Source organism: Numenius arquata, chromosome 2 (assembly GCF_964106895.1).
Source record: "Numenius arquata chromosome 2, bNumArq3.hap1.1, whole genome shotgun sequence".
NCBI lineage: Eukaryota > Metazoa > Chordata > Aves > Charadriiformes > Scolopacidae > Numenius > Numenius arquata.
The window spans coordinates 95,263,564-95,279,642 of record NC_133577.1 but is presented as its reverse complement, the minus strand read 5'-3'; the positions used below and the strand labels follow the sequence as shown (position 1 = coordinate 95,279,642).

Below are 16,079 nucleotides of genomic sequence, written 5' to 3'. Positions count from 1 at the left end.
GCATCTGATACCTACTTTAGCACATTGTGAATGTGGACAGAATAACTTTATCTTTTAGCTGTATGTTACCTAGAGTATGTACTTAAGACTCTATGCTTTCTATTGAATAGGATATATTAAGATCTATCTTGTTCCAGTTCTTTTAATAGCAGTTTTCCTAGTTTTCTCGTTATGTTTGTAGTTCAGCAAAGATCTTTGAAGAACTGAAATTTCTTTAACAGAAGGGCATGGAAATAGTAGCAGCTGGAATGACATAGGTTATTTGGGCTCTCTATATCTTGGTCGTCAGCAGGCAAAGGCAACTTTCACATGCAAAGGCTCTTTCTATTTTGCATTCTTCATTTTCATATGACTCTTGGAGATAGTTCCATTAAGTCTCATACTTTTTGCACAGTTGTTTTTCCTGATGTTAGCCATTCTATATGCGTCACTTTCTTAATCTTTTGAAGTATAAATAAACTGGAATTAAGTTAGTCCTCCAGTTTTGATGTTTGAATGTAGAGGTTCATGAATGGAAATGCTCTTCAAGACTGCTAGGTTCTGAACAAACTCAGTACTTGTAAAATCAGAATGAATTCTTGGTTTTGAATCTTGTGAATAAATTTCAAAATCACAGGTTTTTTTAACCTTCTGAGATCTGGTAGTGCTCTGTAGCAGAGCCTAATACCTAGACTATGTGCAATTCAAAAAGAAAGCCTCTTGGCCTGTCATTATGTACAAGGATATTGGTAGATGGCGTGCGTTTTAAGTACGGGACCTGTACTATCCACGACAATCTAGGTTCTACTGTCTCTTAGCATCTAGAGTTCAAGCATCACTGGCATTTTGTCCGGTCCTTCAGGATGCAGCCTGTGTTTTGACAGACAGCTTGGGATGATTTTTTTTTTTAACTAGGTCAGAATAAAGTCTGGTGTACTTCCTTTGAAATATTATCTACTGGATACAGTAGATGTATCTGTCAGGAAAAAAAAAGGGTAAGAAAGATCACTGTAGGGTGATGGACAAGTATAAGGGATGTATTGGAAACAGTTGACAGAAGAATTGTCAACTGAAGCAAACTTGTTCATGCCAAAGTGTAATTTAATTAATTCAGTGGGGGGGGAAATTATATTTCTAGTGTGTTCAGTTTGCTTTTGAAAGAACAGATACTGTTGTCCTATCATGCCTTTGATAACTGGAGCTCTAAAGAAAAATAGGTAGTCAGAGCTCCAGTGTAGCTAAGCTAACAGCAATAGCTAAAGTTCCTTGACGGCTCTGGAGATGAGATAAAGAGGTTCTCTGAAGTACCGCATCTAGGGTGATATTTCATCCCGTGGCATGGAAGATAACCTGTTACCTTGTGTGAATGACACCCCTCCTCCCCAGCTTGTGAGAATGTAATCCTTTCCCCATGTTAAAAAAAAAAAAAAAAGCTCTTAACTATTGCAAAAAACCTGTGGATTTTATGCTTGTTGTAAAATGTTGTATCCGTTCCATGCTAGTCTTCATAGCAGTATTGTCATTTCAGTATCTTTCCTATTTTCTTCAGAAACATGGTTACCTGTATTTGATGCAAGTCTTCAACTTTATCAGGTGCATCAACCCAACATATCTTTAGGTGTGACTTTATGTATAACCCATGGTGGTGATACTGGGGAATCCCTTTAGCAATAATACAGTAGTAATTCAAGAGGTAAGGAAAGCTGTACTACAACTTCTTAGATTTTCATTTTGAAGTCTGTGCAAGAGCCACTTCTTCCATCGTAGACTTTTTCTAGTTGCAGTGATAAAGAGGTGGTTGATAGCACACACTTTTAGCTGCTACTGTTCTTTGAATCTAGAATGATACAGTGATATTCAGTTTAAGGTAATAAACCAAAGTACATTATGAATGAAATACAAAGTGGCTTCCTTTTCTTGAAGGTGTTCACTAGTCCCCAAGGGGAATTCATGAAAGTCCTAAAAATTTTCTTGTCAGTGACTTACTGCACAAAGTTGTGCTTCTGCTTTCGTATTTCATCTCCACGTTTTCATCCCCATCTTGTAAGCCTTCCTGTTGAGACCTATTTAGGAAAAGAAATGGCTTATGAGGTGCTTAGTTAATTGTGGTGTAGCTTAGACTGTCCTGCAGGAATGTCTTATGCCCTTATTGTGAGGAGAATATTTTGTATGTACCACACCAGTGTAAATTTTCAAATAATCAGCACTGTAATCTGAATAGGTTTGTCACTTAAACTTGCTCTTTTGGGAGGAGGGAAAGAATTAATTGTTACAGATGTGTGATGAAGTTTGAGACTTCTGTTAACTAAGCTATTTTGAATTTTGCAGTATAGAGACAGCATTATTTTTAACTTGCCTCAACCTTCCCTAGCCTCCCCTTTTGGTCTCACTTCTGGTATATATTTTAATGCTTATTACTGTGCTAGTGTTAATTTTGTGGCTTACTGGTTTCTGTGGCCATTTTTTTTTCTTATATGCAAAAAGCTCCATCTAAGTTGCAAAACTTTCTTTTAATTTACCATGGTTTTGAAATGTTTTTGAGGAAGAAGCAGAATTCATCTTTATTTTCATATGCTGCACTGCCCTGGGGACACTTGCTCTACTAGTATGATGTTACATGAAGTTAGTAGCAGATTAGTTTTGTGCTGGTGATGTGCTCTGGCTGAAGTAATCCCTTCAAGCACCTGAATTTTTTCAATCAAAAGGACATCAAGATCATTAGAAATTGGAGCAAGCAAAGCTTGGTTTTTTTTATAGGTATCTACACTAAAGCGTTAATTCCCCATTTAGTTACTTTTGCATAGCTTAATGGTGTAGCTGCTGCCTTAAGCAACAGTATGGGGGTTTTTTTGAGTTCATAAACATCTTGCAGAAATGTTGATCGTCTGGGCCTAGGGTCTCTGCAAATAACCTCGGCATTCTTTATCCTTGGATTAAGACCATGTGCTGAATAAACCTAGCTATTAACAATCGGCACATAATTTCCTCAACCCCACGCCTTTTCAGGTCCAGGTCCATGACTAGGCCACCCCAGATCACCTTCTCCAGTATGGTGTGGTGCCCCAGTGTACAATATGCTGGTGACATTTCACCCCCTCCCTTGATCTGCTGGAGCCAACCTACATGAGTAAGGTAAGTCCATTTATTTTTCAATGTTGCTTAGTTCTGTAAAGTTTTTATTGTATACCCTATGTGTAATTTTTAATCAAGGGCAAAAAACTTTACAAAACCATGTGCTATTGAAAAAGGACTTGTCCTTAAACTATAGGCAGCTCAGAGATAGATGCAGTGTCACCAGCATATTTAGAAATCTATTCCCAAGACAAAACAGACAATTGTTACAGGTGTTGGTGACTTGGACTCTGTGTGTGTATATTCTAATAAGAACACTTTAAGTTATTTGGGGAAATTATGGTAGGTTCCATATTAGATTTGGAGGCCACATTTTCTAATTTCTAGTTGGTAATTTTTTTTCTCTAAAATTTACCTAAGGAGCAAGTTTGTCTATCCTGTATCTTCAGGCAGTGAATTTTCTCTTGGTTAGTGCTTGTCTTTCACATGCAGTGTCTTCTACATGATTGAATTTCTTCTACATGACAGCGTTTTTGTTTTGGTGACATACAGAAGAGCAGCAGTGTTCATGTATTTTGGATATACTTGCAAGCTTTTGTTTTAAAAGGTCAGCAGTAAGAAGCACAGACCTGTAGTGTCCTCTGCCCGAAACTGAGACTTGTAACACTTGGAATGTAACATCTTGAACCTGTCAAACTTTTCCAAAGTAGGGATTGCGAAGGAGAAGCATTAGCATCAGTTTGGAACATCATTTTGTCTTGTTGAGATTTTTAAGCTTATATTTAAACTCTTGAATCTACTCATCTCAAGTCTTCAAAATAAAACTTCCTTCAAGCCTTAGAAGTTGTTTTACCAGGTTATTCCCGTCCATTTCTGTTGCTGCTTTGTTGGTCCTTCTCAAGGCACGGAACTACCTTATCTGAATCTGAAGGGCTCCTTTATTGCTTTTCTCATGGTGCAGTCTTCTGTTGCAACTCCCACAAGTGGAGCTTCTGAACTTTAGAGAACTTAATATTTATTTTACAACTTCAGAATGTATTTCATGGGATTGTTCAGCTTTGAAAGTGTTACTCCATTATCTGTGTTATTCTCTGGTGTGTTTCACTTCAGATTTTTGCAAACGTCTGGTCCTGCGTGTAGAGCATTTAGGGTTACAAAAGCCTCCATCCTTGTAGAGTGCTCCTTGACAGTTGTTAACTGCAATACAGATGCAATACAACATCCATCTACGCGTCTCCCTATTTCTCGGTCAGATGGGCAGTAAATTGCCCCCAAAGTGGAAGAAATGAAAATTCATCAGGCAGTTAAACCTGAATGGTTAATCTGCAGGTGTAAAAAATTTGCTCCATATGTTAATAATATCTGTCTTTTCATGAAGATGTAATGCAAATACTTTCTCTTCAGCTATGTGGTATTTTTTAAAGTATCCTAAATTCTTTCCATGTACTGTGGCCTGGATGTAAGTGCATTACCTTTTTAAATGTAGAAGTTGTAAATCTGAAAAATTAAGTTTGGTACATTTTCTTCAGTGCAGTAGAAGACTTTGGGGAACTTAATTTCCTTGAAGCTTTTTCACGTGTGAAGGAAAGTATTCTTTTGAGTAAAACCAGAAAGGAATTAATGTATGAAATTGACACTTGTTAAATAGATGCTGTTATGCCTGTCCATAAATGCTATTAAATTTATTTTTCTTTGTAGCATTTCATCTAGATAGAAGAAATTCACCACCAAACAGCTTGACGCCATGTCTAAAGATCCGCAATATGTTTGATCCAGTTATGTAAGTAAAGCCAGTTACCCATCTGTATTTCTATATTTTTTTTGAATGGTCCATTTCTTTCCTCTGAGAGGGGTTTGGTAGAAGTGAGTAAACATGAACACCTTAAAAGAAACGGGTTGAAAAAAAAAATATTTAACTAAATAAATCTTCCTCTGTAACATCTATGAAAAGATATAAATAATCTTACTGGAAGTCTTCTGGCCTTCATTGTCTTGCTTTGTATCTTCGTGTCGCTTCTTGAAGGGTGTGGCATTTAGTCAAACTGCTCAAAGTAATGACTGGTCTTTCCCCATTCATCAATTTTGCAAGTGTTCAATTATATCAGCTGACAGGAGACTCATGTAGCCTAACAGACTGTAAGTTTCTGAAGTATTGTTAAGTATTCTGGAGTACTTAGTGTTCTAGAGTTTGCACAGTTTGTATTTAAAAGGCTGAATTTAAATAAGTTACTATTTTATGGCAGTGTGGCTGCCTAGTTTTGAAGCAAATGGGTTTTTTGTAGTGGGAAAGATTTAAACAAATTAGTGCAGAGTACTGGCTTCTAATGCTCAGATGTAATTCTAAAGTGTGTGCCGTGTATCAATAAGTAACAAACCTTGTTTCACATGCCAAGAGTTAAGGAAGAATAATTTTTTTTTTTTTTTGTAGCCTTTTAAAGCTTTATCCACTGTCCCGTTAGTATCCCTGCTGGCTGTGGACTAGATCATGTTAGGAGTTGGGGGACTAACACATAGGTTATGCCAGGTAATCCTTTCTCATCTTTGAAGCCTGGTTTTTCCAGTGCAAAGAGATGCAGGGACTCCAATAACTCCTCTGAAGTAATTTATTCCTCTTTGGTGATTATATAAGGGAAAAATGAAGGTGCTATGCTGTCTTACAGAGTAACAGTGATACGCTAATTGGCACTGAAGAATCTGAGCAGTTCAGTGGAAAACGAAAGCTATTGATTAGAATAGGGAATAACAGGAAGTAGGAGAGACCACTGGAGTATGGACACAAGTGATTGTGATTGCGCAGTTTGGATATATTTCTTCAGTGCTTTCACTTCTGTTTCTAGCCACACTTAATTATTCTAGTTCCTTGTCTTACTAATTGTAAAGCTGTTAGCTAATTTAGCTGAGGACAGTGTTTTCTGTAGCATAGAGAAGTAGTCTAAAACCTGTTTTGCTCAGTGGCTTTAAGACGTAATGGCCATCGTGGGCAGATACCCCAACTATTGCTTCTTTCATAACTTTCATGTTCCAGTAGGGTGAGCAAGACTAAAATTTTAGGGATTGTTCTTGAGGCCTGTAGGAGGTTGAAATAAAAGATGAGAATTTTGAGTGAGATCAAAGTCCTTATTGTCCTTGCTGCAAAGGAGACTTCATGAGGTATATTGGTTAGTCTTATTGAAATAAATCCATTCCTGAAGCTTCACTGTAATATTTATTGGTATGCTGTATTGGTTGCTTTCTTGTTTCAAAATGTTAGCTGTTCAAAATGTCTGCTGTTAATGGAACTAGTAACTGAGATGTTATCTCCTGTTAGTAGGCTGTATCTTTGCTGTAAACTTCAGTGTTTCTCAGTACTGACCCATTCTCTGCCAGCAAGTGCATTAAAAAAAAAAAAAAAAAAAAAAAATTTATAGACTAGGACACTCTTGACACTTTTTTAGTATCTACATCCAGTCAGCTATTTAAACAGCACTACTTCTAATACACTCACATTTTTTAGACCTTTCATTTTGGAAGTTGACCTAACTCCATCACTGGACTGCTGGATTACAGTCCTAGTGGGATACTTCATCCGTTTCCATATTGCGCACCTGAGCCCTTTCCTTTTCCATGAGCTGTCTTGCAGAGAACTGCTGCTTAAGGAAGTACTTTTTATCACGCCCTTGGAGTAATCTTCAAAAAAAACCCCACCAAAACACCTCCAAAACTCTCAGTGCAAAACAACTTTATTCAACTGCTTGGGTCAAAAGAGGGAGGAGGTTTATGTTCTTGTCCCAGATCTGGAAGGAATGAATGCCTTCACTGACTTCCTGAAACACAGAATGTACCAGTGTATGTGATTAGATTGGCACATAACATTTTGACATTTGCTATGGATACAAGCTATGTTTAACAGAATTAGGTTTTAGATGCTCTTTAAGTCAAGCTATTGTATGCTAACAATAAATGGCTAAGTACTTTTGAACAGTATCTCAGTAGCTGGTAAAAGCAGCCATCCATAATAGAGGTCTTTTCTCTTGACCTGAGAATCATCTGGGGAATATACCAGTTAATTTGTATTTATCAATGCTAACAGAGTAAATAATCTTCTTACTACTGCCAAAAGTCTTAAAACTTAACTGGACATTGTGAACCCTCAGACCATAGCAGCAGACCTAAACTTGGGTGTACGTTCTAGGCATTTACTATGCCAGACACAAACCTGTTTTTTAAAATACCAGTCTAGGCATTGTTTGGATAAGCCCATTTTAACATTTCTGCATCTACCACTGAGTCAGTAAAAAGAATGGTTCACAAAGCACAGGTAGTGTTTCCTGTAAGAGTCACATTGACAGCTAATGGAACATACATGTGCAGGGTCAGGGGTGGGCAAGTCATTCCCCTTGGGAGCCTATTTCATTATGGGAAATCCAAGTTAGTTGGTAACTCGTGATGTTTCATATCACAGGTCTGCAAAACACAAAAAAGCAGACTAGACTGAGAATGCGCTTCTGCTTGATTTGCAAACAGGAAATGAGCACTCGGGAGTAGTGCAGTGACTTCAGTGTTTGGGAAGAATACACAGCAGAAAAGAGGACTGCATACTCTTAACAATATGATCTTTTCTTATGGTATCTGGCTTTCTGCTGGTGACAGCGTCTTTTCAAGAAAATCTGGACTTGTATCCTGGGCTGGGAGGGAATGCACCAAAGTCAAGATTTCAGAAAATCGTAGACTAGTTTGGGTTGGAGGGGACCTTTAAAGGTCCTGGCTTTTGCATCTTGGAATTACTTTATTTCCCAAACATCCTGAGTACAGCATGTTGTTTAGAAAAGACTCGTTTACACTGTTAGAGAAGGAGACTTGTATATTCGCTTCATTTTGAGCTATCCAGTAAAAAGAAAACACTTTTTTTTTTTCTTCCAACCTGGGTAGGATGCATCTTCTGCTAAGTTTTGCAGGGTTTTAAATTTTGCAGGGTTTTAAATTGTAGGTGTTTTCCACTGGGAAGTCTCTCCTAGTAGGACCTTCTTTTGGATCTTCTTTGCACCCATGTGTCCCTCTCCCACTTCTGTTTGCTTGTTTATATGTGATTGTGATCTGCCTGCGTAAGGGGCATCAACTGGAAAGTCTGATCCTTTTAACCAGTCAAGGTCAAATGACAGAAACTAGTCGGACATTCCATGTTGCCAAAGTCCCTCAAGTGTTGTGTTAGTGTCCTGCTCGACAGATTTAAGTAACACCCTGACAATTAACTTCCCTATGTACAGTCCATCCCCCACTTTTTTTTTCATGAATAAGGAGGAAGGTAGACCAAATATTTCAGGAATTTTGGCCTTATGTAAAGAAAACTCTTTAAAACTACTCAAAGCTCTTGATAATATTATTGAAAGAGTAAGTTCATTGTTTGGTTTTTTTTTTTTAAAGACTATTCAGGCAGACTTAAAGGTGTATTAAGGCTGTTGAAATTGTTTCCCCTCTCCTTAGACGTTTTTTTGTTTCCCTTCTCCTTAGACTATTTTTTTTCCCTTCTCCTTAGACTATTTTTTTTCCCTCTCCTTAGACCTTTTTTTTTCCCTCTCCTTAGACTTTTTTTTCCCCCTCTCCTTAGACTTTTTTTTTTCCCCTCTCCTTAGACTTTTTTTTTTCCCCTCTCCTTAGACTTTTTTTTTTCCCCTCTCCTTAGACTTTTTTTTTTCCCCTCTCCTTAGACTTTTTTTTTTCCCCTCTCCTTAGACTTTTTTTTTTCCCCTCTCCTTAGACTTTTTTTTTTCCCCTCTCCTTAGACTTTTTTTTTTCCCCTCTCCTTAGACTTTTTTTTTCCCCTCTCCTTAGACTTTTTTTTTTCCCCTCTCCTTAGACTTTTTTTTTTCCCCTCTCCTTAGACTTTTTTTTTTCCCCTCTCCTTAGACTTTTTTTTTTCCCCTCTCCTTAGACTTTTTTTTTTCCCCTCTCCTTAGACTTTTTTTTTTCCCCTCTCCTTAGACTTTTTTTTTTCCCCTCTCCTTAGACTTTTTTTTTTTCCCCTCTCCTTAGACTTTTTTTTTTTCCCCTCTCCTTAGACTTTTTTTTTTTCCCCTCTCCTTAGACTTTTATTAGGACCAGATAGTTCTTGCAGTACCTTCACAAAATTACATAGACTTCTGTCTTCTCTAATGATGTACCTCAAGATTGATTAATCTTTACAATAAAATATTTTTTGTGAAAAGGCCTCAAAATTGGAATTTGATTTTAATAACCTCTATTCCTGGATCTAGATTGGCATGTTCTATCATTACCCTATAGGATGAATGCAATTTGATGCTTTGTTTGGGATAGTGAATAGCAATTTTAGTGATGAACGGTATCTGAATATCTAAAAAGCTGCTTCGGCCTGCTGAAGCCCTGCATGTAGTGTTGCTTCTGTGACTGCTGGTAGAGGTGATGCGTAGAGGCCTCTGTCCCTTTATGCTGTTATCTTCCCCTGTTCGTCTTCCACTGCGGTAGGAACAGCCGAGGAGTGGCTTTCTCCTTGGAACAACGGCCAGCCCCTCCGAGCAGGTGTGGGGAGATGAGTTTATGACTGCTTGCAGTTTCAGACAGGAAGGAGATGGCAGGTTGCTGGAAGGGGAGGACAAACACCCTCAAATACAGATTATTCCTTTTGAGTCTTAGGGTTGAATTTTCTGAAGTGGACCATAGGAACCCAATTTACTGAATATTCAATAGCTAAAGTACTAAATCTGTCCCAAAGGCATTTAACAGAAAATGATGTCAAGTTACAGAGAAACCAAACTCAGTGGGGAAGGATGAGATTGTTGTGAATGTTTTTAAAAATTATTTGCTTAATTAAATCTTTCATTGTTTGCATAGGGAAATAGGTGATCATTGGCATCTAGCAATTCAAGAAGCAATCTTGGAAAAATGCAGTGATAATGATGGGATTGTTCATATTGCTGTTGACAAAAATTCACGTGAGGTGAGTGTCTTTCCAGTAACATCTTAATGCTTTATCTTTTTCTGTTGGACTTTAAAAAAAAAAAAAAAAATTAAAAAAAAAAATCCCAAAACCTCTCTTTCTTAATGCAGGGTTGTGTATATGTCAAGTGTCTCTCTCCGGAGTATGCTGGAAAGGCCTTCAAGGCATTACATGGCTCTTGGTTTGATGGTAAGGAACAGGGGTTTATAACAAAACATGGGTAGAAATGACAGAAGATGGGTGCAGTTGAGTTTTAAAAGTGGTTGAAATGTTTTATATCTAAAGTATTGAGGTTTAACAAGAACTGGATCACCTGGTAAGCTAATTTCAGTGTAATGACGTGTTTGTGTGTATTACTTCCTGAAGCAAAATGTAATAATGCTGAACTAGAAGGTTTCTCTTTTCCTCTTTCTTTGCCTCATAGGAAAGCTGGTAACGGTTAAATACCTGCGACTAGATCGGTATCATCATCGTTTTCCCCAGGCTCTTACTTGTAACACTCCACTGAAGCCATCAAACAAACATATGAACTCTATGTCACATCTGCGTCTTCGGACAGGCACAACTAATTCTCAGGGAAGTTCCTGAGAAGACTTTCTACAACTGCTAGGACTGTTACTTGCAACAGGGATTTTTCCTGTTTGGCTGCCGTCTTCCTTTTTTAGTGCTTTTTGTATGTAATACTTTAATGAATTAAATGAAAGTTTGAACGTTCCAGAAATCTTGTTTCCAAAGGGACTTAGCAATGAGGCAGTAATACTGAGCTGACAAAAAAGAAAAAAAAAAAAATTGCTTCAGGAAGTTTTCAGGGCTGTAGTAAACCAATGCATTTAAGTTTTGCATGAGGAATACCGAATTCATTATACATTTGCAGATGTGGTGACTGTATTTTTGCACCAAGAAGTGTTTTTGATAATACAAAAGCATGGAGAAAAGAAGACTTCCTGTATTTCCATAGTTTCCTGTGAAATAATCTTGTGGGTATTTTGTAACAAACAACCTACAGTTCCTGATGGTAAGTTAAAAAAGAAAAAAATAATTTCTTTTTCAGTCAATATTAGTTTTTTGTTGCTGTATAAGAATCTTTTTCTGCAGCTAGGGTATGGGGAAAGTTAATCTGGCATTAGTGGTTGCATATAAGTGTGAGGGAAAACGAACTGAATGTGGATGTACTGGGTTTTGTATGTAAATATAAATGCTGGTGGTGGCAAAAATGGTTGTGTTCTGTGAGGATGTCTGCATTGAAGCAGTGAATAAGCTTCCTATTTTATTCAAAACCTAATGTTTTATATGGTTTTGGCTGTACCATGACAAGAGGCCAAATACCTTAAAGTGTTAGATACAAGTTAAATATCTTTTATAAGTTTTATATTAAAATATCTGACTGATTTTATGTGAAAGGTCTGATACCAATTGTAATGAATTCAAATTTGTGAGCAATAAAGAAGCAATTGGCAGATACTGGAAAAATATTTTGTGAAAAGCTGTATTTATTATTACAATTGCCAGGGCTGTGACAAAATACCATTGGGATTAAGTGACTTTCCCAATACATTATACCTTGTTTTAATGAACCAGTTACCTGTTAAAATTTGAAAAGGTACATACTTCCTTGCAACAATTTTGGCTTATGTGAACCAGAAGTAAAACTGACAGTAAATCTTGTGATTCCAAGCTTCTGAATTTACTAACGTTTACGTAGAATGACAAAATTGTTGCCGAGAAGCTTAGTTGCAAATCTAAAGATTATTGGCTTTACTAATCCCCACTCCTACAACAATGTTACCTTATTATCCAGCTAAATATCCTGTCGGAGGTGAGACTGGAAGCATACTGGTCCCACAAATTTTACTGAAACTCACTTTACTTTGTAGATACGATGGATTTGCAGCATGAACTTGCACAAATAATGCACGTTTTTCTTATGGTTAAGTAAACATGATGCACACTATTCTGCAACAGAAAATCCTATTGTGCCTTACCTTTGTGCTTTTGTGGGCACCATGTTTATTATTGGAGAGTTTGTTAACCGAAAACTTTTAAATCCTCAGTTTTATGTCTCAGATGCTAATGAATGAGTATATATAATATATAATCAGCCATGCAGAATTCTACTTACCAAGGACAAGTACATATTTTTGATGGGTAAGTGGATTGTGCCAGGTCTGGTAGATTTTGATGAGTTTTGCTATATACATATATGTATATGTATAATATACATGTATATGTATTATATATATGTATATAAACTAATTTTGTTGTATTTGATGTGCATCATAGTGATTTGTTAACCTGACCTTAGTGACCCCATCTTGTGACCTGTTGCAAGAGTGAATGTAAAAATAGTTGTGGCATTTCAAAAGGTCGCCTCGATGCAAACGCATCTATCTTGCTTCTAAAATATATTTCTTGTAAACACTGTACATTTTATTATTGTAATATGTACTATTACGCAGCTTATTTTACCTTAAACTGTTAAGTTGACCAATATCCCTTCCTGCAAGACAGATGGGAATGTGTATAATACCTGAACATTTCAGAAAAATCAGATGTTTGTTGTAATTTGTCACCCTGTCCTGTAAAAACAAACAAGAAAAACCAAAACAAACTCTAATTAAAGGTTTATTAGGGGTTTTTATATGTGTCTCACCTTCCAGATATTTGGATGTCTCTCTGACTTGAATACTCTTCTCGTCACGGGGGTAAGGGGGAGAGATTAATTCATCATAGCCACCTAACTTTTAATGTTGGTTGGGGTTTGAAGCTGAGCAGGAGCGACTGTGAGCTGTGAAATGCACAACTGAGCTTCACTTAAATGAACTTTGCCCAGAATTCGTACTGGGGGTGGCGCAGAGGCCTTAGCTTCACTTCGGAGTCCAGGGGAGGCCGCGTTCCCTGGTGGTCTGTTATACATGACAGAGGTGAAGGGTCCTAGCGTTGTGTTTTCAGCTTACTTCTTATACTTGGAAGTGAAATCCCTGTGAGGACTCTTTCTGACATAGGCTTTTTTTTCCCCTTGCCATTACATTTATGCTATGCTGTTTTAAAATTGTTTTAGTGACGATTTGTATTGTGGGGTAGGAAGACCAAAGCAGGACATACAAGCCTACTATTTATGTGTATTCACCCAGCTCACTTCTAGCTCTTCCCTGGGGGAGGAGGGAAAATGTCACTTTACTTTTCTTTTCTTTTTTTTTTTTTTTTTTTTAATTTAAAGATAATGCCCACCTTGCATAAGAGCTGCCTTAATTCTGCTGCTGGTGATCAAGTTCGGTCGGTCACTGGGGCTCTGGCCGGCAGCAGCAGCCGTGGGCTGACAGCCCCCGGCCGCGCAGGTAGGTCGGGGCCCCTCGGGAGGGTGAGCCCGGGGCTGCGCCCCCTCCTCTCCCCCGCTGGAAAATAATTTTTAAAAAGCCGAGAATCCGCTGTCAATTAAAGGACGCCGGGCTGCGGGGACGGGACGGGACGAGCTCCCGGCCCTCCTCGCCGGCTGCCTGGGGGCAGGCCGCCCGCCTGCAGCGGTGCCGGGGGCGGCCGCCTCCCCGCTCTGCCGGGCCGGGTGTCTCCGTCTCCCCGGCCCCATGTTCATATTTGGTGTTGGCCGCCGGTGCCCAGGAATTTCCCGTCATGCTCCCCGGGCGGCGGGCCCGTCACCGCCATCCCGGGGGGCGGAGGGGGGGGGGGGGGCGGACGGACGGGACGCGGCCGCCCGCTCGCTCCCTCCCTCGGGCCTCTTCTCATGCGCGCTGCGCCGCCGCCGCTCCTCTCCGCGCTCTGCCTGGCGCTGGCGGCCGCCGCAGGAGCCGCAGGTAGGAGCCGGCCCTCCGCCTCCCCTCCGCCGCCGCCGCGCCGCGGGGAGGGCGGGCCGGGGGCTGCGGCGGGGGCGAGGGGAGGAGCGGCCCCGGCGGCGCGGGGGGCCGGGCCGGGCCGCACCTGCCGGGGCTGGGGCGGGCGAGGAGCCGGGTCCCTGCTGAGGTGGGAGGCCCTGCGGGGAGCGGGGTGGGCTGGGGTCGGCGCTCGGGTTGGTCCTCCTTTCGCGGAGCCCCAGACGGGGTTTTCCCTCTCCTTCCCTTCATCCCGGCCGCCGGAGCGGCTGAAGGCCGGGACACGGCCCGGGCTCCGCGCCGTCCTTTGCCCGTCGCTGCCGCCGCTCCTGCCTCAGAGGCGAGGTAAATAGTTTGCTGGGGTGTGCAGCGACGGAGTTGGCTCTCGGTGAAGCGGCGCCTGGCCCGCCGTTCTGCTGCCGTCGCCTGCTCGGTAAATTGCGCTTCGTCGGCCAAAAAAAACCCCAGGGAGCTCAAAACTTCACGTCCGCCCTCAGAATGTGGCCGCCGTTTTTTTTTTTTTTCCCCCTGAGGGAGCTCGGTGCGCTCCCTCGCCGGGTTGGTTTTGTGTCGTGCTGCTGGCAAACACAGTAGATGCAAAGTATATAATTGATTTCTTACTGTCCCCTTTCCAAGTTAAGGTAGCCGTACTGGGTGCCTCTTAACATTCCTGGAAATAGAAATGAAACTCAATTAAGCTTCCTGTAATGTTTGATAAATGTGCGATAAGTGGTAGCTTTTCTGCTCCAGCTGAAACTCCAGTCGTTATCCCATTAGCACAAGGTCTTCTGTCTGAAGGCGCAGTGATCTTAAATAGGGGTAACCTTGTATTAAAAATACCAAATCTAACGATGGATATTTACAGATAAGGCTGTAGGTTATCTACGTATGGATAAGGTCTCTGGTTATCTAGCGATAAACATCAGCTCTCTGTAACAGTTCTGACCTTAAACACGGCTTTTAAGAAAGTATCGAGCCTTAGATTATGTATGTCATGCTTTTCGTTCTTTCTCTTTCAAGCTTGGCGGGTGTTACTACTCTGAAAATGGTTCTGAAACTGTGGTCTCCTGGAAGGCAGATGTCAGAATGCGATATCTGCAATAGGCAGATACTTTGCCTTATCGATACGGCTTGTTTATGGCAAGCGGACTGTAAAGGGAAGAGCCAGCCCTGCTCCCACTATGGCACAGTGCCATTCGTCCAAATCCAGCGTTTAATGCCCAGAATTTGTCCTGTTTATGTTCTCGCCCTCGCTGAATTGACACGAGTGCTTGCTGTCTTATTTGCTGATGATTCCCAACTTTTTATTGCGCTACTGCATGCCTTTGCAGTTCGTCATGATCCCTTGTCTGCCAAATTTGGTTGGTAACAGTGCCCTTTAAGTCTGTTTCTGGAAGGAGTTTCCATGTGGCTTGTCATCTTAATCAGACGTTTGCTCATAGTTTCTAAAACAATCTCCTGCCTTGCTGTAGATATGGCTTATTTTAGAACAGTTTTTCTTGATTGTCTTTTAAATTTTATATAGGGAATTAAATATGGTGAATAGCTTAGCCAGAGTTACTGAATAATCCTAGAATTCTGAGATGAAAGATTATTTTTTTAAAAATAAAGTTCTGCATTGATTTCTCTAGCCCACTAAAGTTAGTGGAGTTAAGCCATATGCAGTTCAGTCCGGAATGTGGTTAGTTGGTCCTTTTCCTGTCTGACTTTGTTGGATCTTTGTAATGCACATTTGAAAAGACCTTTTAGGAGGAAAAAAGAATTAATTTTTTTCCCCTCAAAGCATAATCTTTAAAAATAGTGCCTTTGTATTTGGGGTAATGTTTCTATATTCGGTAGCAAAGCTATATAAAGCAGTTGATCCTCGACAAAAATAAAATCTTTTGACTGAATGACCTTGCTTATTTTTCCAAGTGGTGGTTGTTATATGCTCTCACAGGGGTTTGGTTAATACAGATTTTTATGTTTGTACATACCATAAGAATTCCTTACAGCTGCTTGATAAGGGAAACTTGCACATGAGGAAGGTATTTGGTCCTCTGCCCTGATATTTATGAAGGTATGGGAGGATCTTGTTTACCTACTCACGTTTTGTCAGCTTTGTAAGACGATACTTGTTTCAATATCATTGGATGCCCAGCTATTTATTACATTAGAAATGGGAGAAAATGAAGCTTCCCTTGTAGGTGGATTGTTAAAGGTTCTTTTGTTATTTATTTTAAAAGAATAGGAGGGAGAAGGGGGAGAGAAGAGATTGCTCTGTTAAGGATTTA

General features: G+C 40.0%; 2 protein-coding genes across 7 annotated transcripts in view; both read left to right on the top strand.

Moving 5' to 3' along the window:
* LEMD3 (LEM domain containing 3) overlaps positions 1 to 10,751 on the top strand; it is a 51,715-nt gene extending 40,964 nt beyond the window's left edge. For all 4 annotated transcript variants that reach the window (XM_074168152.1, XM_074168151.1, XM_074168150.1 and 1 more), the window contains 4 exons: positions 4,750 to 4,831; positions 9,877 to 9,982; positions 10,093 to 10,171; positions 10,407 to 10,751. In XM_074168152.1, the coding sequence (XP_074024253.1) occupies positions 4,750 to 4,831; positions 9,877 to 9,982; positions 10,093 to 10,171; positions 10,407 to 10,570 (431 nt within the window). In that variant the 3' untranslated portion in view covers positions 10,571 to 10,751. The remainder of the gene's footprint in view (positions 1 to 4,749; positions 4,832 to 9,876; positions 9,983 to 10,092; positions 10,172 to 10,406) is intronic.
* A 2,812-nt stretch (positions 10,752 to 13,563) lies between these two features.
* Positions 13,564 to 16,079, top strand: part of MSRB3 (methionine sulfoxide reductase B3) — an 86,389-nt gene continuing 83,873 nt past the window's right edge. For 2 of the 3 annotated variants that reach the window (XM_074168462.1, XM_074168461.1), the window contains exon 1: positions 13,564 to 13,791. In XM_074168462.1, coding sequence (XP_074024563.1) covers positions 13,564 to 13,791 — 228 coding nt within the window. The remainder of the gene's footprint in view (positions 13,792 to 16,079) is intronic. The other variant, XM_074168463.1, reaches the window with a different exon arrangement.